This window comes from Amyelois transitella, chromosome Z (genome assembly GCF_032362555.1).
Source record: "Amyelois transitella isolate CPQ chromosome Z, ilAmyTran1.1, whole genome shotgun sequence".
In the NCBI taxonomy this organism is placed as follows: domain Eukaryota; kingdom Metazoa; phylum Arthropoda; class Insecta; order Lepidoptera; family Pyralidae; genus Amyelois; species Amyelois transitella.
In genome coordinates this window covers 13490070-13511717 of record NC_083535.1, presented here as the reverse complement: position 1 = coordinate 13511717, position 21648 = coordinate 13490070, and the positions used below count along the sequence as shown (strand labels likewise).

Here is a 21648-nt window from a genome sequence, read left to right as displayed (position 1 = left end):
AAAGCCACAGACAACCAGCCATTCTGACGCACATCTGAAACCGCCGAGCTTGCATGAAGAGAGTTATGAATGTGGATGAAGCGAAGGAAGTATGCAGAGATCATGGCAAGTGGAAAGAGGTAGTCTCTGCCTACCCCTCCGGGAAAAGGGCGTGATTTTATGTATATATGTATGCCAACATGCAAATAAATTGAAAAATGTTCCGTGTACATTCTCATAATATTTATACACGGTCACGATTACGGAACCCTAAAATGAGTTCCGATGCTCAAGGATGGGAGGGTGAAATAATTGAACATTAGTGTCCAATATATTTAAAATAATATAATAAGTTTCGTAAAATTATTACCGCCAGCCTGACCACCCAGAGTATAAAAATGGACAAAATGAAAAAGAACCGATTTCATGACGTATAACCACGAGCATATCGAACCGGAATCTGCAGTTTATTTGATAATGTCTGACCAAGCCATCTTCGCCGGCCAAAATTGGTAGAATCCTTACTAGACGTTGCGTAAGATGATATTGGACTTCGAGAAACAGTCTTCCCTCCTGGTCCCATCAAGGAATGACCTACGCCTGCCAAGGTGACGAGAACAAAAGAACTAATAGTTGGGAGAGAATTAGGTCGGAAATCTTTTCAAGACTGACTCTTATCAAGACTGTTGCCACTATCTACCTCGCAAAGGATATGGACGTGAGAAAACGTATGTATGTCGAAAATCTAAATGTAACTACATAATAGGGCCCTCGCCCTTATTGAAATATTTTCAAATCCTGGATCAAGTTTAAACAGGGAGACCCTTATATGTGAGAGTGTTACTGTGTATTTTGTTATAATATACATGTGCAAAAACTAATTGCACATAGTTGATTGAAGTTGGTGCCATTCTTTCATACCATTGTACATTCAATAGTCCAAAAGTCCAAGATCTGTTTGAAAACATCAAAGAGACAGCAGCTACAGGCGACAGGCACAGCCCTTTCAGTAGTGATTTTCCGCGGAAACAGAATTAATCTTTTTCAAGACTGTTTGCTTTGTATACTCCGTAAGGAATAAAGGCGTTATTATGTGCATGACTGCATGTATAGATGATTGTACAATTTAAATATATGTTATTTCCTTCGCCCCGGCTTGAACCACTATAAAAAAGTTAGGGATGTGTGACAGTGACAGATATCCGACTGTCATGACTGCTGGCTGTCTTAGTGTAAACTGTCAAACAAAAAAAAAACAATGTTAATTTCACCGAATTTTTGTTCAAATTCTTGCGTAATAACATAAATTACAAATTACCTATGAATAATTTCAGTTGATATCTACCAAAGAGTCTCCAAAAGGTAAATTTCATAATTATTGTTGGAATTTCATCCAATTTTAAGGTTATATTAGTGTTTCGTAACTTTACTATTTACTAGGTACTCATTTAACTTTCGGTACAATTAAGTGCCTTGTGATTCCCTGCCCAAATAAAAAAAGAATAGGTCCACTTCTACTCTTTCCCATGGATGTCGTAAAAAGTCATTGAGATTCTTGTTTTAGGGCTAGCAACCTGTCACCATTTGAATCTGTGTACCATCATTAAGCCATACAGCTTAGCGTGGCAAATAAAACACACACTTTAAAATAGCTGAACCCATAGAAAATATAGGTTCATAGTCAGTCATACATCCCTCTTTCTGACAAAAAGTAACAGAATTTTTAATTTCAATAAGGTATCATGTAATGAAATGAAAATTTAAGAGATCATATTTGTAAAAAATTCTATATAAATTTGATTTGCAGTATGTCGTGTCAGGAACATGCATTGAGAGTTCGGAAGCTGTACAAGTTGATATTCCGTCTCCACCGTGGCATGCCTGCAGAGCTACGTGTTCTAGGGGACAACTACGCACGTGATGAATTCAAGAGACACAAAACCTGTGGAGAGGCTGAGGCACGGATATTTTTGAATGAATGGACTGTACGTATTTTTTTTATATACATACATATAATTACAACTATATCCCTTGCTGGGTGGGCAGAAAAACCCTTAAAGATTAAACCTAAGATTTTTAGCCTGAGCCTTGATGGACTTTTACAATTTTCATGTGAAAAGAACACAACATGTTTTTTCTATGCTACCAGGGTAGGTTGTCCTAGATGAATGTACACCTACCCTTTGTCGCATTTAACAACATCCATGGGAAAGAGTAGAAGTGGACTTAATATGCCTATAAATATAAGCAAGCCAAAACATAAGTGTACCATAAGTTAAATGAGTAGTTGCCTTTTGTGTGAGGAACTGCATTTAATAAATTATTTTAATTACAGGACTACGCGATAAACTTAGCGAAACAGATGAAACCGATGAATCAAGCCAAGCGGAAAGTCTTAGGTAAGTACTTAGACCCAAAGCTACTAGACCACATGTCAGACGAGCAAATAGTCCAGTTGTACGAACTCCACAAAGCCGCTTCATCGGAGACTGATGAACACAACACAGGCAGTAGTAATAAATCATAGTTAAATTTAGTTTATAAATCTTCTGTACGCTTGAGTTTTCATACATTCGTTAAACCACGCCTCTTTCCCGAAGGGGTAGGCAGAGGCTACATCTTTCCATTTACCACTATCCCTGCATACTTTTTTCATATCGTCCACATTTATGAGTCCCTTTATGCAAATTTCTTCATGCAAGAATTTTGAACCACTCCAAAATTTTCCCATGGATGTCATAAAAGGCAACTAAGGGATAGTTTTATAATGACAGGCTAGCAATCTGTCACTATTTGAACCTCAATCCCATCATAAGACATGCACCTGAATATGGACTATCAGTCTCTTCAAGACTGTTGGCTCCATCTACACAAGGGAAATAGACGTGACTATACATATGTACAACACAAAATTATTTTTGGTAAAGTTGATTTTACTACTTAATTTTGGTAAAGTTGATTTTACTACTTAATTTTGGTAAAGTTGATTTTACTACTTAATTTTGGTAAAGTTGATTTTACTACTTACATAGTAGTAAAATCAACTTTACCAAAAATAATTTTGTGTTTCTTACTAGGTGTCAACTTTGAGACTAGATGTAAAATATAATATTTATTATGTGGTATGAAAATTTTAACGTACAGGGGCGTTTCAAGTAAGTAGGTAGATTAATTGTAATTTTAATAATTTGTTTGTAGATAGGCTTGTTTATTATTAAGTATCATTTTTGGTAATTAGAGTAATGATTAATTTATTGCTATTTATTTATGCATTGATCATTGAAAGTTTCTTATACTGACCATTTTTTGATGGCTTAATTATTAACAGGACAACGTAACAGATATAAATCATATATAATTTATAGAAAAACACATTTTTACACAAGACTTATACAACTTTTTTATTTATGAGCATTTAATTTAATATTTGCTGTGACCCTTGTAAATTTAATAAGTTATTTGTAAAAAAAAGCATAATAATTAAGTGCAATTAATATCATGTAAATTCATGCAATTTTTTATGTAGTAAAATGTTTGTAATTAATTACAGTTTTCGGCCATCTTGTTTACATGCGAAGAATATGAAATAGCTAATATATAAGATAGTGTCGTCCTCGTCGCACTTAATTCTATTTCCATAAACAAATATAAGTGAATGTTTTTTTTATCTGCGTTATATGTTATTACAATAAAATTAGTATGATCGAAATTGTATAGTGTGAATGTCAAGAAAAATGCTTAAAAATATTAATGTTACCCTTCTTTGTCCTAAGCAGTGCACCCATGGTAATTTCTTGAAAGTCCCATTATACTCCTGAATGTCTAGTACTCAGATATGCCAAATTTATACAATAGAAAAACAGTATATTATAAGTTTTTTCATTACAAAAAAGCAAATCTCTTATTTATATTATGGATAAATGTGTTTACTATGAGTTAACTGCAATAATGTATTTTTTTGATTTATATGTACCTAATTAATGTGATCTCTTATTTCTTGAGTAATTTTTCAACCCAAAATAAATAACATAATAACGTTTCACATTATAATATTGTTTTATTAATAAAAATTTATTAACATTTAGGCAAGAGTGAATAGGCATTATTTGAGCATGCGTGCACCACCTTGGGCCTCATCACCTCGTCAATAAATTGACATAAATTTAGAAGTGGTTGTACGATCATGATGAAAAAGATTGATGGTCATACTTGTGAGGAAACTTCCACATTTAGGCAAACTGGATGTGTAACCTTTATTGATCCAATGCGGGTTAGATTCCCCTGCAAAGGTTGCGGAGGTTAGATGGGAGTCGCTTCGTGTAATATTCAGACTCACACAATCCAGGATCTATGGTTAAAAGCATATCCCTGGCTCCTCTCCAGAGTGGTGAGGATGCACCGGAACTAAAGCAAAGGGGAAGAAGATAGATGTTAAATTTAAATAAATGGCATAATAGACTTTTAAAGTAATTTATTTTTTAATAAAAAAGTATAAGTTTCTGAAAAGGTTTCACAAAGTGTAATACTAACAACTAAATAAAAAAAAAAATAACGTTCTTGTTATGCAATAACTTTATTAGGGTTAAAAAAAAAGTTTATTTCCATTTTAAAACAAAATCAGCAAAACAAGAACGCCAGCGACAAGGAGTTAAAAAATATGTGAAAAAAAAATTAAAAATAAAGGTAAATGAAAACAGCTCGGTGGAAGATTAAAATTATAAAATCTTAGACTATGTTCATATTGCATGAGATCGTGGCTCCTTATATAAAATAATAACTAACAAAATGCATTGAGTATTTATAATCTCTCTTATATTAATTGTTTAGCCGAAAAAAAGTCTTCACGATGCATGTAAAAACTAAGTTCTTAAATTTTTAGGTTATTTCCATGCAATAGTTAAATGTCAACCTTAAGTTATTAGATGACATTGACGTTTCACCTTTACATGACTTTAAAAAAAACTTAATCTATGTATGTACTTGCACTTTTTTAAGGATTTAAACACTGAGCAAAGTCACTTATGTCTCCACGATACTAACTATTGTGTTATATATTAAGAATCACAGACTACTTGTGTTCATATCGTCTTGGTATCCACTCGAACAACCGCTAACACATAAAAGCGTATTTCAGCCACTGAAAATGAAAATGCACTATTATAATAAACTAGCGATCCGCCCCTGCTTTGCACGGGTAGCATTTAATTGTTATTATTTTTGTGTGTATTGATTGTATCAGATCTGATGGTGATACTCCCAGTGGAGAACAGTCCCTGTTTTGTAACGGTAAGCATTTATAGATATAAACATACATATGTACATTTAATCACGTCTATATCCCTTCCAGGGTAGACAGAGCCAGCAACAACTTGAAATGACTGATAATTTGGCTAAAGATTCAAATAGTGACAGGTTGCTAGCCCGTCGCCTAAAAAAAGAATCCCACGTTTATAAGCCTATCCCTTAGTCGCCTTTAGAATTATTTTCAAAATTGGATTCAAGGTATCATTTACTGACGTCACATCTCTTAAATCGAATTATAACTACTTCCTTTTACGACATCCATGGGAACGAGATGGAGTGGTTTTATTCTTTATTTTTTATTGGTGCCGGGAACCACACGGTGCATCCTCAGAAAACCCTATCACACATTGCAAACAAGATCAAATTTTGTCCGCACCTTTCCGAGATTAGAGCATAGGTACATACAGACAGAAAATGTAGGCACTTTACAATATGTAGTGATGAGATGGTTCTTGCATAAAGTTAAGGCGATACTGATTTTACTGAACACATTACATGAATTAAAAAAATTTAAAGTTTCATAAAAATTAAGATTATGTTTTAAATATAAAAATGTTATCACCGTTATCTGATTAGTATAATAAATAATTTAGTTTCAGCAATTACAATGTTAAGTAAACATTCGTACCTCAGTGAAACTTAAATTTATGATTCCGTCGTAAGCGCCGTCTTTTGCGTAGAATATACCTGAAAAAATATTTATTTTAATTATATCTATACTAATATTAAAAAGCTGAAGAGTTTGTTTGTTTGTTTGAACGCGCTAATCTCAGGAACTACTGGTTCGAATTGAAAAATTCTTTTTGCGTTGAATAGACCATTTATCGAAGAAGGCTTTATACTATATAACATCACGCTGCAACTATAAGGAGCAAAAAGATAATGGAAAATGTGAAAAAAACGGGGAAGATTATTCAACCTTGAGCGCTTCAATGATGCCCAAAACAACTATTCTACGCAGACGAAGTTGCGGGCACAGCTAGTATTATATATAAGGTAAGGGATAACATACATATAATAAAAGAAGAATCCCTTTTTTATGAGCGAGCATGTCCCTTAGACATCCATGGGAGAGAAATGGAGTGGTCCTATATGTATGTATGTGTGTATATAAATAATATTATACTTCTTTTCCAAAAAAAAAAAGTTATCGTCAATTGAATCATGAAAAAATGAAGAAACTCAAGGCAAAGATGGCCTACAAATAAGTTTACGCGGAAAAAATCGAAATTTACGCGGACGAAGTCGCGGGCAACAGCTAGTACTCACTAAAAGCTCGATGCAGATGCATTACGGCGCACACGAAGTCTCCGAACCTCAGCATGCCGTCCTTCCTCATGAACCGGAGCACCAGCAGCGCCAGCACCTGCTCCGGCACCACGAACCCGACCTCGTGAAGGGCGTCCCGGAGTCTCTCCGCCCTTAGCACGCCCATCTTCTCGCGAGCGTGGTTCTTGAAACGAAAAAACAATGTTATCAAGTCCCTGACAAAAGAATGGGACCACTCCATCTTGCATTTATGAACATATTGTTTATTAACTTGCGATTATTCTTATAGGCGATGGGCAAGCAACCTGTCACTGTTTAAAGCGCTTAGAATATATCGAATCAGTCGCCTTTTACGACATCCACGGGAACGATATGGAGTGTTTCTATTAGTTCTACATTCATTCATGTTTTTTAATGTAGACAATGTGCATTCGTCCAGGATTTAGATTTAAGAGATCTATATTTGTAAATTGACGTTCGATGAAAATGCTGCCGTGTGTAGTTCGTTCCGCCGCTTCTTCTACACATGCGCTGTGGAAGCGGTAGTAGCTATAATTAGATTTAAGTTATGTGACGTCAATAAGTGATACCTTGTATCCAATTTTGAAAATAAATCTATTCTATTCTATTCTAAATAAACACTTATGCTATCTAAAATCGCTGATAATATGCAAATGTTTCATACCTTGAAAATCATCTGCCAATATTTAAGGCTACACATCAAATCTTTGTAGTTTTCCAGGGAGATGCGGCCGGAGCCGGTTTCCTGATTTTTTTTTAAGGAAAGTTATATAGACAATCGAATAGGAAAAATATCTATGGTATCCCACCTTTCGTACCTACAATGTTGTTCAGCTGATCGGTAAAATTGCAAAATATATTATTCATTTAAGCGTCAGAATTTCTTCAAAAGTCGCTCAGATTCAATGTGTGCAGTGCAGCTAAATTAGAACTAAAAATATACTTAAGTGCATATTTAAAAAAATACAAACAGTTGCCTAAACTGTAATACTAATCCGACGTCCACTCAGCTTGTGTAGAGGCATTTTACAACACTTGGACGCTGGTCTTCCAAAGACACCGGTCAATAATAAAGCAGTTGCCACTGCGCACTGCGACGGCCCGCCGAACCGTGACTATTAAATATTTGATAACAAACAAATTCTGTTAATTAAAAAAAAAATATTAAAAAAAAAATATATATATATATAGGGGTAAAGAGTACCCGAAACCGCCGAGCTTGCATGTAGAGAGTTATGGATGTGAACGAAGCGAAAGAAGTATGCAGAGATCGTGACAAGTGGAAAGATGTAGGTAGTCTCTGCCTGCTACTCCGGGAAAAAGGCAAATTTTATGTATGTAAAAAGACTATAGTTAGACACTAGAGGCCGTCCGCGACGAATCATTCCCGCGGGGACTCCGGGATAAAAAGCCTATATGTTATTCTGGGTCTTCAGCTACCTACATACCAAATTTCATCCTAATCTCAGTAGTTCTTGCGTGAAAGAGTAACAAACATCCACACTGACATCCTGACACAAACTTTCGCATTTATAATATTAGTAGGATTATTGCATCATCAGAGTGAGACTATTTAATAATTTCCAAAGGATACATCCAAAGACAGCACAATCTGTCTACACGTGTCCAAAGAAGCACAGCTCTTGATGTAATCATTCGGCAGGCAGGCGTCCAACAGCTCTTGAAGCTCAAACGCGTTTATTGTTCTGCGCTCGTCAGCTAGCTGCAGAAACACAGACTCGTATTGGGCGAAGCTGGTCGCGTCAAGACCAGCGGGCGCCTTCTTCAGGGCGGTCTTCAGTATTTGAGGGGTGCAGTCCAGCACCATCATGTCTATTACGCAATTCGATGAGAAAACTCTTAGAGAGAAGTCGGCTTCTTCGCGTGGCTCGAAAGTGGTGGGGATTATCAGGTAGGCCCCGGAGTCCAACTCGCACCTGTAATTGAACGGCCGTGGAAGTCACTTTGATACATACATACATATGGTCACGTGTATGTCCTTTGCGAGGTAGACAGGGCCAACAGTCTTGAAAAGACTGAATGGCCACGTTCAGCTATTTGGCTTAATATAGAATTGAGATTAAAATAGTGACAGGTTGCTAGCCCATCGCCTAAAAAAGAATCCCGCGTTTGTAAGCCTATCCCATTGTCGCCTTTTACGACATCCATGGGAAAGAGTGGTCCTATTTTTTTTTGTATTGGTGCCGGGAACCACACGGCACTTTGATCTAGCAAATTAATGCAGATTTCGCTGAGCAAATCACAATATCAGTTTGGTCTCAAGTTCTATGGATGGAATGAATGGTATGGTAGAAAATGCGTTATGGACATTAAGTCCACTTATTGTACATTGTTTTAGGCGCAATAAAGTATAAATAAATAAATCAATCGCCAGGCAAGCAGAAATCGCAAGTAATAACGTTTCACATGACTTACTTCTTCAATGAACTTTATTATACAGGGTGACATTTAAAACAACTGCATCCTTTTAAACATAGACTATACCCATGCTTCTTTTTCGTACTTTCTGAAATATGAACCAATATTTTTGTTTTAACGTTTTTAAATATCCTTTAGATGAGTACACTTAACAGTTAAATTTATGCAGTTGAATTAAATGTCACCCTGTATGTGGTCTTTATTTCTCCGATCAAGGTTGGAATCTTAGAGATTTACTTCTTTTTATTTTTGTTACAATCATAGGGGTTTCTCGTTATGTGTTTCATCCTGAAAAGTGTGTATTTGACTGTTACCTGTGACTAACTTGTCGACTGTTCGTGTATTGACTATTGATGGTACTCTTGGTTCCTTTAAAAAAGGTATGGTTAGCCGTCTCCTGGAGAAAGGCTGGCATCTTGTATATGCTAAACCCTATGACCTTGGGCTCCATGATGCTGTGCTGGTTGAGGGAGACCAGAACCGTGCCGGGCTGGTGGAGGATCAGTTGGACTTGTGGGTTGATGTGGAAGAAGTCTGAAAGAGAAGATTACTTTTTGAGAAATGTTAAAATAACAGAATGTGCGAGATCCTAGCGTGCTGCAGTGTAGTTTGTTCTGCCGCTTCTTCTACACATGCGCTTTGGAAGCGGTGGTAAATATAATTAGATTTAAGTAATATGGAGTATAAATAAGTGATACCTGATATCCAAAATTGAAAATAAATTTTAATCTATTCTATTCTTTCAGTTAGTGGTGTCTTGGTCCAAGTGGCTCGTATCCCTCCCTATGATGCCAGTTTGAAAGATTTCTGTATAAAGACGGCAGAGGCAACATCTTCCCACTGGCTATACGATCTCTATTGCATGAATTACTCATGCAATCTCGTTAGCTTTAGGAACTATCAAGGCGTAACATCATTCTACCCTTTCTCCAGTAGTGTTGTATCCAGCGAAGACAATGTGCATTCGTCCACGATTAAAATTAACTACACTTAGGTATAGTTGTAAATTGACGTCACACTAAAAATGCTGCAGTGTTTGTTCCGCCGCTTCTTCTACACATGCGCTTTGGAATATATTGACGTAAATAAGCAATACCTTGAAGCCAATTTTGAAAATATATGTATTCTATTCAAAATCTATTCTATACCAGAATATGATATCCCAAGTAACAATTAGGCGCTAAAGTAAGATTTATAATAAGTCTATAAAAGCGCTAACTAGATTCTAAAGTGGTTTATGGGTGTAACAAATTAGTGTTAGAGCGCGCTCTAACCCTACTTTACCCCCGAATTGGGCACAATTTTTATATTACTTAAGGTTGTATAATGACGGTATACAAGAGTTATGGTAATTGACTAAGAGGTACAATTAGTGCTACAAGAAAGTTATTATAGCGGTAACAGGATCTCTTAGCGATACAAGAGGGGTAAATAAGCGTCAACTGACTCCTTAAGCGGTACAGTAGAGATACAAAGGCGTTAATTATATTTTCAAGCGCTAAAAGGGAGGTAAATAGGTGTTTTGTAACGGTCTGAACGCTATTCAAAATAATTAAACTAATTTTGTGATCTAATAATAAAATAATTTTATTTTCAATGGCTATAAGTTTACGACTAATGATTTTTATATTAAACAAAAAAAAGTGATATTGTATGGTGAGAAATGAAAGCATATTTTTGCTGCGAAGGGAAGTACACTGTGAATATGTTACATATTTATTGGCAAATAATTCGAGCGCCCGATGTATGTTGTCTATTTACTGAAAACTTTTCCACGTATTTACAACAATTTTTGTTTATTTTGGTTGCGACGCCATTGTCAAAAACAAGTAGTCAATATAAGAAATACAGTAGTGACCTTAAGCGCTATTACTTTACCTTTAGTCACAAAAAAGTAACAATAGACGCTATAGGATCTGTTATAGCGAAAAATTATACTCCTATTTGACTTAAGGTAATGCAAGAGAGTTTTGTATAACTTCAAGCATTTGGTTCTATATAAGATTAAATAAACACTATTGTAAGGCTGGTAGCGCTTATTAACGCTATTGTGCAACTTTAGGTTCTTGTAAAGAGTTTATTATCACCTGCATAGCACTTTTGGAGGTAGTAGCTAATTCTTATTCTTATTTAGATCTTAGAGTTCTAAGATTCACTTAAAGCTATAACACAAAATGCTGTGCATGTACAACAGTGTTAAGATTTGCCATAATACATCCATAACCTTTAAGCTCGCCTAATTGTCGCGCTTGTAACTCTGTATTATAAGTAGAAGTGATATACGTTACTTGGTACGCCACTTTATCGCCAATAGTCATAAGTGTTGCTACTGTAATGCCTTTGTAGCCCACTAAGTAACAAAATAAGCTCTAATCGTCGCCTAAATGTTTGTTGGGATATGACTCACTGGCATTATTCCTACATCCTCCCGCGCTGACGCCTCTCCGCCAATTTCCCTGGAACATTCTGACATGCCAAGCCTCCTTGTCTGTAAACTCCAGCTTGCTGGTGTCAGGGTCCAAGTGGACTATCTCCAGCCTGCTGAAGAGCCTCTGGAAGTCGGTGAAGGGCATCCATGTACCCCTCCCATCGGAGAGCAGCCGTTCTCTTTCATAAGGGGTGATTAATTTCCATCTGAAGTGATAAATCATAGATTTATATAATTTCCCGGCACCAGAATGGGACCACTCCAGCTCTTTTCCATGGATGTCGTAATAGGCGACTTAGGGATAGGCTTATACACTTGGGATTCTTTTTTTGGATGATGGGCTGGCGACCTGTAACTATTTGAATCTCAATTCTATAATTAAGCCAAACAGCTGAGCGTGGCCTTTCAGTCTTTTGAAAACTGTTGGCCCTGTCTGCCCCTAGGGATATAGACGTGACTATGATGCTTTCAACTTTTTTCACATTACGTGCTTCAGAGTCGTTGGTCGAATCGGTAAGATGCATGGTTAAAATACGTGATGCGCAAAAAACGGTAATGGTTTGAATCCCATCTCGGCCATGTACCAATGACTATTATCGAAGTTATGTATAAACATTAGTTTGAATACTAACTCTACTCTTACGGTGAGGGAAAATATTTTGAAGAAAACTGCACACTCAGGCAACTGGATGTGTAACTATAATCGATCCAATACGGGTTATGTTCTCCTGCTAAAGTTGCGGAGGTCAGATCGGAATTGCTTATTGTAAAAACCTGACTCACCCAATCCAGGATCCACGGTCAAAGGCATACCTAACGTGACCATTTTTTTTTGCGTTAGAGCGGGACGCTTTCAGAATTTTGTACATAAGTAACATACATACATATGTACATATGGTCACGTCTATATCCCTTGCGGGGTAGACAGAGCCAATAGTCTTGAAAAGACTGAATGGCATAATAAAATAAAATGTACATAAGTAAATAAAAAATATACTACCTATATACCTACATAATATATAAGTTAATTATGAATAATTATCTATACATATAATAAAACAGTAAAAATATTTTGTCTGTACATTTAGTATTTTTGACTGACTGTTCTCGTCAGCAAGATTTGAGTGCAATGTTGATATAAAATAAGTAGGTATAAAAATTTGGTTTGCTTGCAAAAGCGGGACATTTTTGCTCTCGCTGGGGACAGCGGGACAGGCAGCCTGAAAGCGGGACAATCCCGCCGAAAGCGGGACGTATTGTCACTTTAGGCATACCCCGTCTTGATGAGGATGCAACCGGGTCTAAAAGCCAGGAGGCAGGAAAAAAGTATAGTTAAGAAAATGGTCTTAGAATTTAAGCCGGAAGACCGGAAAAAGTGGACTGAGTATAGGGAAGCTGATCCCAGACCCCGACACCCCGTCTTCATGAGGATGTAACTGGGACTAACCAGGGGTTCTTCCCCCTGCTGCCCTGGTATAACTAAAATGCCGTTATCTGCCAAATCCTTGTTTTAAGTAAAACGTCAAAAACTACGATAAAAATTTTAACTGATGCCATTCATCAATGAGAACGCCTATTTATGACTTAAAGTTAGGTACCAAAAAGTCGTATATACAGATCGAAAGGGATTTTTTTTTCTTATTTTACTGGTAAAAAAGGTCTAAGGTCCCGAAACCGCCGAGCTTGTATGAAGAGAGTTATGAATGTGGACGAAGCGAAAGAAGTATGCAGAGATCGTGGCAAGTGGAAAGAGGTAGTCTCTGCCTACCCCTCCGGGAAAGAGGCGTGATTTTATGTATGTATGTATGTATGTAAAAAGGTGTAAATCCTGATGTCAGATACGGCATTTTAGTTACCTATACCACGGCAGCCTGGCTTTCAACTTACGTGGTAACGTCCAGCGTTGTCCCAGTTTGCCGCCCCCCCGGGGTCAATGGTCTTTTTATGAGTACCAAATACATAATGCCTTCAGTCGTGCGAATCTGCAAAAGAGAACAGACTGATTTTGTATTATTTGTTAAACATAGAAATGTTTCAACTCTGTAATGCACATATTAAAATATATAAATCTATAACGAGACGTGATGGGGTGGTGTCCGCACCCCATCACGTCTCGTTCCCGGCGGGAGCGGTATGCGGTCTGCTGAAAGCCGCTTTGCGACGATGAATGTAAGAGGAGGAATGAAGGATAAGATTGAGGAAGTATGCCAGATGATGGATGAAAGACGTTTGGATGTGTTGTGCGTGAATGAAACGAAGCGGAAAGGATGCGACGCGACGCAGCACGGCCCTTACACGGCGTATTGGTCTGGAATTTCCAGTACCAGCCGAGGCTGTCAAGGGGTCGGTCTAATTCTTTCTGCACGAATGGCTGAGTGCGTGAATGAGTATGAGTGTGTCAGCCCTCGTCTTCTATGGATTAGGCTGAAAGTTGGAATCACTCGGATCTTCGTTCTAGGTGTTTATGCACCTTGGGATGTGGGTTCGAGGGGTACAACATCAGCAAAAAGCGAAAACGAGGAGTTCTGGAATAGTGTAAGAGAAGTATTGAAAGTTACCAAGCCAAATGAGAAGATTATTATGTTAGGTGATTTTAATGGATGGGTGGGTGTAAAGCGTGATGGATATGAAAAGGTGCTTGGTGCGTTTGGTGACGAAAAGGTGAATGATAATGGAAGAAGTGTATTAGAAATTTGTCTAGAGTGGGATCTTTTTGTGTCGAACTCAATGTTTCAACATAAAGAGATCCACACCTACACAAGAGTGGAAGGTATTTTAAAAAGTATGATAGACTTTGTGATTGTAGATGAAAGATTGAAGAACAAAGTGCTGGATACCCGTGCATATCGCGGTGCTGGCATTGACTCGGACCATTTACTGGTGATATCCCGGATAAGGGGTATCTTCAATCGCTGGCGGCACAGGGTAAGGGAGCAAACCAGCGCTTTGGAAAGAGTAAAAGTAGAAAATTTGCAAGATATGGATGTAAGTAAGAAGTATATTAATAGACTGAAGGATGAATTTGAAGATTTAGAGGAAATGAGCGATATTGAAGATGGATGGAAGGAATTTAAAGAAAGAATTGTGAAAGTAGCTGTTGAAGTGTGTGGTGTAAGTAGAAGAAGGAAAGGAAAAAATCACAAAAATGCGTGGATGAGTAAAGATGTGCAAGAACTTGTGCGATTAAAGAAGAAAGCATGGCTGGATTTGTTAGCAGCAAAAGCTAACTTAAGAATGCAAGAGGTTATAGATGAAGATGTGAATGAAGCACGTAAGGAATATAAGAAAATGAAAGATTTGGTTAAGAAAGCTGTGATTAGAAAGAAAGAAGAGTATAAAGAGGATTTTGATAAAAGGCTATCAGAAGACTTTCAGTCAAATCTGAAAGTATTCTGGAAATCCGTAAGGTCAGCCCGAGGAAATACTATAACCAGAGAGCTGACTAGGATCAGATGCCAGGATGGTAGCGTTGTGAAAGGAGAAGAATGTGTACTAAAGATATGGAAGGACTATTTTGAAAGTTTATTTGAAAAAAAGGAAGGAAATAAGAAAGATTTCTGCTATAGCGAAGAAAAAGAGAATGAGATGGAAGGCGAAATTGAAATGTTCGAAATTGTGGAAGCACTTAAGAGTATGAAAGCGGGAAAGGCTGCTGGGTGTGATAGAGTGTCGGTCGAGATGCTTAAAGCAGGAAAAGGCGTAGTAGCTAGTCAGTTGTACTGCCTTTTCAATTTGTGTTGGAGAAGCGGCCGAGTACCAAAAGATTGGTGTAAGGCTGTTATCGTGCCACTTTACAAAGGAAAAGGGTCACAGCTGGACTGCAAAAATTATCGTGGTATAAGCCTGCTTAGCGTCGTCGGCAAATTGTATGCTAAGGTATTGATTAATAGAGTCAGGAATGAAACTGATGACAAAATATGGGATGCTCAAGCGGGATTTCGAAAGGGAATGGGATGTACTGATCAGGTCTTTTCCTTGCGGTGCATAGCCGAAAAGTTTTTGGCCAAGAGTCAAAAAGTCTATTGCACATTCGTAGATCTGGAAAAGGCCTATGACAGAGTTGAGAGGAATGAATTGTGGTCAGCACTTTCTATGCATGGGGTGAGCAGTCTCTTAATACGAGCACTGAAATCCTTATATGAGGATTCGAGTGCTTGTGTCAGGATAAACGGACCGCACACTGAGTGGTTTAAGATTGAGAAAGGCGTTAGGCAAGGATGTGTTGCGTCACCGTGGCTGTTCAACCTATTTATGGATAGCTGTTTGACAGATTTGAAAGAGTCTAAAAGTGGATTAAGGATGAATGAGTTACTCGTCAAATGTCTGCTCTATGCCGACGATCAGGTTATACTGGCGTCATCAGCGGAGGAGTTACAGGAGATGGTAAACTGTATGCATGAAGCTTTAAAAGAGAAAGGAATGAAAGTGAACGTAAGTAAAACTAAAACACTGGTTTTTGAAATGGAGAAAGAAATGACAGCATGTAATATTTTGATTGGAGGAGAAAAAGTGGAGCAAGTGAAAGAGTTTGTATATCTAGGATCAAAGTTTACATCAGATGGCAAGTATGATAGTGATATTGAAAGGAGAGTGAACGCGGGGAACATGGTGAATGGAGCTTTGCATGCCTTTATGAGCAGTCAGAAACTATCCAAAAAGGCTCGACTGGCTGTGCACAGGGGCGTGTTGGTCCCGACATTAATGTATGGGAGTGAAAGTTGGGTATGGCAAAAGAAGCATGAAAGCAGAATAAATGCAGTGGAAATGAGAGCGTTAAGGAGTATGATGGGTGTGAAATTGAGTGACAGGATAAGGAACAGCGTGATAAGGGAATGTTGTGATGTGAAAGAAGATGTAGTTACAGGAATAGAAAAGGGTATGTTAAGATGGTTCGGTCATGTGGAGAGGATGAATGAAAGCAGGTTGACTAAGCAGATATACAAGGAGAGTGTGGAGGGAAAGGTCGGAGTGGGAAGACCTAGACGAACGTATCTTGATCAAATTAAGGACGTCCTGGTAAAGGGTCAGGTCAAAAGTACCCGAAACCGCCGAGCTTGTATGAAGAGAGTTATGAATGTGGACGAAGCGAAAGAAGTATGCAGAGATCGTGGCAAGTGGAAAGAGGTAGTCTCTGCCTACCCCTCCGGGAAAGAGGCGTGATTTTATGTATGTATGTATGTATGTATAAATCTATAAAGTTTCCACTGGCAAAATAGTGCATAGAAAACGTTAAACTCACTTTCAAACATAGATAAATATGGTCACGTCTATATCCCTTGTGGGGTAGACAGAGCCAACAGTTATGAAACTACTGATAGGCCATGTTCAGCTATTTGGCTTAATTATAGAATTGAGATTCAAATAGTGACAGGTTTCTTGACCATCGCCTAAAAAATGAATCCCAAGTTTGTAAGCCTGTACCTTAATCGTCTTTTACGACATCCATGGGAAAGAGATGGAGTGGTCCTATTCTTTTTTGTAGTGGTGCCAGGAACCACACGGCACAGACTTTGATGATTAAGATTTTTATATAAACCAATTGTTGTAACACCCACTCATTGAGAATGTGCTTGGTTATAAATTATTTCTTTTAATTTCGTCTTATAACGAGCAGACCTACAGCCGAAGGGGTCTTTAGCAAACCTAATAAGTATGAATTTCCACGGGAGTGAACCTTCTAGCTAAATACGATTAGAATTTATTGTCATTCAAGTCAAAGTAAAACCTTCTATGTGTTAAGTTAAGGTTGTGGGCTAGCAACCTGTATATATCTATATATATATAAAAAAGAAAAAAAAAACTAAAAGGAAAAAAAATAAAAATATAAAATGTATAATATTCCAATAAATAAATGTTCATTAACATACCTTATCTACCCTGTATATTCTGTAATTCATTTCGCTGTGTAGTCCCACTAGTGGTTCCTCGGCAGGCTGAAAACATACATACATACATATATATGGTCACGTCTTTACCCCTTGCGGGGTAGAAAAAGCCAACAGTCTTGCAAAGACTGAATGGCCACGTTCAGCTATTTGGTTGGCTTAATGATAGAATTGAGATTCAAATAGTAGCAGGTTGCTAGCCCATCGCCTCAAAAAGAATCCCAAGTTTGTAAGCCCTTAGTCGCCTTTTACGACATCCATGGGAAAGAGATGGAGTGGTCCTATTCTTTTTTGTATTGGTGCCGGTAACCACACGCAGGCTGAAAAATAAGTAGTAATTATAAATATTTAAAATGTATAAAGGCACCGGTTCGAATCCCAACGCAGCGATGTACCGATGACTATTTTCGAAGTTATGAACATGCCGTGTGTTTCCCGGCATTAATACAAAAAAGAATAGGACCACTTCATCTTTTTCCCATGGATGGAACCTGTTACTATTTGAATCTCTATTCTATCATTGAGCCAAATAGCTGAACGTGGCTATTCAGTCTTTTCAAGACTGTTGGCTCTGTCTACCCCGCAAGGGATATAGACGTGACCATATGTATGTACGTATGTTATGTACATTAGTTTGAATACTAACCGATACTCTTACGGCGAGGGAAAACATCGTGAGGTAGCCTGCACTTTCAGGCAACTGGATGTGTGACCATATGTTCCAATACGGGTTAGGTTCCTCAGCAAAGGTTGCGGAGGTCAGATGTAGCCGTTTCGTGTAAAAACCTGATCCACCAAATTCAAGATCCATGGTCAAAGGCAAACCCTGGGCTGCTCTCCAGAGTGGTGAGGATGCAACCGGGACTAAAGCCAATAGGAAGAAGAGGAAATTATGAATGATGAATAAACACTATAGACTCAATTCTAGGCGCATTGGTACTTACTCCAGGGGAATAGTATGCCGTGACAAGGCTGTTATGTCTCAAGAGGTTCGCCAGAGTACCCACATCAACCTTCTCCGAGATTGACTCCGTAATGCCGCCTGTCAGATCCGCCAACCCGTCCAGCAGATTGCCATACTTCAGGGCCTCGTATGATCCGTGCAATCTGAAAAATTCAAGTTCAAAACTACATACATACATACATAAAATCCCGGAGGGGTAGGCAGAGACTACCTCTTTCCACTTGCCACGATCTCTGCATATTTCCTTCGCTTCATCCACATTCATAACTCTCTTCACGCAAGCTCGGCGGTTTCGGGTACTTTTGACCTGACCCTTTACCAGGACGTCCTTAATTTGATCAAGATACGTTCGTCTAAAAGTAAGCTATTATTATTTATACATGCGAAGAGAACTCCCGTCTGATCTCCACAAACCTTTGCAAGCGAACCTAACCCGTATTGGATCGATAATGGTTGCACATCCAGTTGCTGGAATTTGCAGGTTTCCTCACGATGTTTTTCGTCAGCATTCAGACTAATGTACACAACTTTCGAAGTCATTGGCACATGGCACATGGGATTCGAACCTGTTCTTTTCTGCGTATCACGAATTTTAAGCGTGAACGTTACCGATTCGACCATCGACGCTCTATAGCTCTTCACCACACAAGTCCAATGGGACTACTCATTAACGTGGGTACCAAAAATTCGCTAGCATTCTTAAGTCTCAGTCTTCAGTCTCAATTCTATCATTAAGCCAAATAGCTGAACGTGGCCATTCAGTCTTTTCAAGACTGTTGGCGCTGTATACCCCGAAAGGGATATAAATGTGACCATATGAATGTTCTTAAGTCAATGACAAATCCTTACTTGGCGTAAGCCTTCTCCAGTAGCGCTGGCCACAGCTGCCCCGTCTGCGAGGACTGGAGGAAGGCCAGCCTCTCGTCCACGGTGGGGAGACGGTCGTCCACCAGCACTTCTGTCCATTGGCCGCACCACCACAGGCGAAACCTGGAAACGATCGGAGACATTTGTGAGCAAGTTGGAATATCAAGCAGGTCGACTAAGCAGATATACAAGGAGAATGTGGAGGGAAAGGTCGGAGTGGGAAGACCTAGACGAACGAATCTTGATCAAATTAAGGACGTCCTGGTAAAGGGTCAGGTCAAGAGTCACCCGGAACCGCCGAGCTTGCATGAAGAGAGTTATGAATGTGGATGAAGCGAAGTATGCAGAGATCGTGGCAAGTGGCAAGAGGTAGTGTCTGCTTACCACCTTTGGAAAGAGGCGTGATTTTATTTATGTATGTATGTTGGAATATCAATTTGGTATCCATAGAACAATATGGGTTGATATACCGTGTGGTTCCCGGAACATAAACAGATGGGAACATTCATAAATCTAGTATAGCTATTACCATGATCCAATAAGGGTCACGTGCAAAGGTCGGGCGGGAGTCGATTCGTGTAAGGTCACTTACCCAATCCAGAATCATGGTCAAAACGCGCACCCTGGGCTCCTCTCCGGAGTAAGCGGTATTTGAACAAGTAAAAGGTTATTGTTTGATAGAAATCTGAATGATAGATAACTATGGTAGAACCTCTAATAGTAAACAAAATAAACACCACATTAGGCCAACTAGTGAAAATTATTTAACAGCAGGCGAGCACTAAATTATCATGATAGATAGAAATGGGTCCCTGGGACCAGAAAAGCGGCCGAGTAGCCAGTGGCGTAACTATACCATTCGTGGCCCGTGGCAAATTCATCGGATAGGTACGTTCTAAAACTGGGTTACAACCCTTTTTTTACAAAAGCTTTGAATTTTTAATATTTTTTTTACTTGTGTAGGAAACTGAGTAGGTAACAAAAATAAATTAAAGACTAAAACTTTCTTTTTACTAAACATGTATGATAAATAAGAAATGTTGGGAGTTGGGATTCTCCTCTGACCGGGAGCCATTTTGCCGACTTGCCACCCTGTAGTTACGCCACTGCGAGTAGCATTTTTGTAACCCAGATAGTGTACGTTCTAAGCTTTTGTGAATAAATTAGTTTTTCATTAAACTATAAAAAGTAAAAATAAGTGTACGTATTTGCGGTCATAATTAAGTAGACTCAATATAAGCACTTCGTTAAAATATCATTGCAAAAATCTTCGTTATTTTATGACTTGGATGATATAAGAGATTAAAAGTTATAGAATAGAATTGATTTATTTTCAAAATTGTATACAAGGTATCACTTATTGACGTCACATCACTTGAATCTAATTATAACTACGACCGCTTCCAAGCGCATGTGTAGAAGAAGCGGCGGAACAAACTGCACTGCAGCATTTTCACCGGACGTCAATTTACAAATATAGATTTCTTAAATCTAAATCGTGGACGAATGCACATAGTCTACATTAAAGAAAAACATGAATGAATTATATTATCAGTATAAAATTTAAATACAATAAATTACCCACTTAGGTTGTCGGGCACGTTGGTACAAATGTAGGTTTTAACACCTTTCACTGTGCCGTTGCAAAATTACAATTAAATTATATCTAGATTTAAGCCAATAACCTTGGAGGCTGATGACTTAACAGCCTTTCAAGTTAAACGTGCGACTAATGAAATAACTTACGCGGAGAAATAAAAATATTGGGCAAAGTTATTTGAATGAATCGAGTGATAAAAATAATCACCTGTCCGCTCACATCATCAACTGCTGAATGCATTTAGGTTTATTATTAGAAGTGTGGTTTCCGGCACTTTAATAGAATAGAAACACTCCTTTTCTTACCCGGGGATATCGTAAAACGCGATTAAGGGAATGGCTAATAAATTTAATAAAAAATACATATATTATAAAACTGAAGAGCTTTTTTGTTTGTTTGTTTGAACGCGCTAATCTCAGGAACGACTGGTTCGAATTGAAAAATTCTCTATGTGTCCAATAGACCATTTATCGAGGAAGGCTCTAGGCTATTTATCATCACGCTGCAACTATTAAGAGCGAAGAAATAATGGAAAAAGTAAAAAAAACGGGGAAAATTTTTCCTCCTTGAGGGCTTCAATGATACCCAAAATAACTATTCCACGCGGACGAAGTCGCGGGAGCACAGCTAGCGCCAGTATAAATTTGCTGGTAGGCAGCATTCAGCAGTCATCACATTAACTAAATTGGTCTTAATAATCCATACGCGTCATGACCAAATAAGTTATCAATTAGAAATATGGTTAGTTAGTTATAGGGCCATTATAAATTGACTAACGGCTGTCTGGTTTTGTGAGAAGATCAATGACTTGGGCTCCATAAGTTTACCTAATAACTGTTAGATTTACATAAGTAAATTTATTTTTTAAAACAAATGGTTCATTTCCATATGT

The 21648-nt window shown here is 38.0% G+C and overlaps 2 protein-coding genes across 3 annotated transcripts in view; one reads left to right on the top strand and one right to left on the bottom strand.

Annotated features, from left to right (window-relative positions):
- The first annotated feature begins 1197 nt into the window (after window positions 1-1197).
- Window positions 1198-4009, top strand: LOC106129531 (succinate dehydrogenase assembly factor 3, mitochondrial). The gene is made up of 3 exons (XM_013328124.2): window positions 1198-1341; window positions 1787-1964; window positions 2315-4009. The coding sequence occupies exons 2-3, from the start codon at window positions 1788-1790 to the stop codon at window positions 2504-2506; spliced, it is 369 nt and encodes a 122-aa protein (XP_013183578.1). The 5' UTR covers window positions 1198-1341; window position 1787; the 3' UTR covers window positions 2507-4009.
- A 426-nt stretch (window positions 4010-4435) lies between these two features.
- Window positions 4436-21648, bottom strand: part of LOC106129530 (calpain-C) — a 33535-nt gene continuing 16322 nt past the window's right edge. Inside the window, exons 5-15 of one of the 2 annotated variants that reach the window (XM_013328123.2) lie at window positions 19139-19279; window positions 18270-18432; window positions 17308-17373; window positions 13328-13422; window positions 11420-11646; window positions 9327-9546; window positions 8168-8510; window positions 7238-7318; window positions 6553-6736; window positions 5912-5970; window positions 4436-5116 (exon numbers count right to left, since the gene is read on the bottom strand). In XM_013328123.2, coding sequence (XP_013183577.2) covers window positions 5090-5116; window positions 5912-5970; window positions 6553-6736; window positions 7238-7318; window positions 8168-8510; window positions 9327-9546; window positions 11420-11646; window positions 13328-13422; window positions 17308-17373; window positions 18270-18432; window positions 19139-19279 — 1606 coding nt within the window. In that variant the 3' untranslated portion in view covers window positions 4436-5089. The remainder of the gene's footprint in view (window positions 5117-5911; window positions 5971-6552; window positions 6737-7237; window positions 7319-8167; window positions 8511-9326; window positions 9547-11419; window positions 11647-13327; window positions 13423-17307; window positions 17374-18269; window positions 18433-19138; window positions 19280-21648) is intronic. The other variant, XM_060953703.1, reaches the window with a different exon arrangement.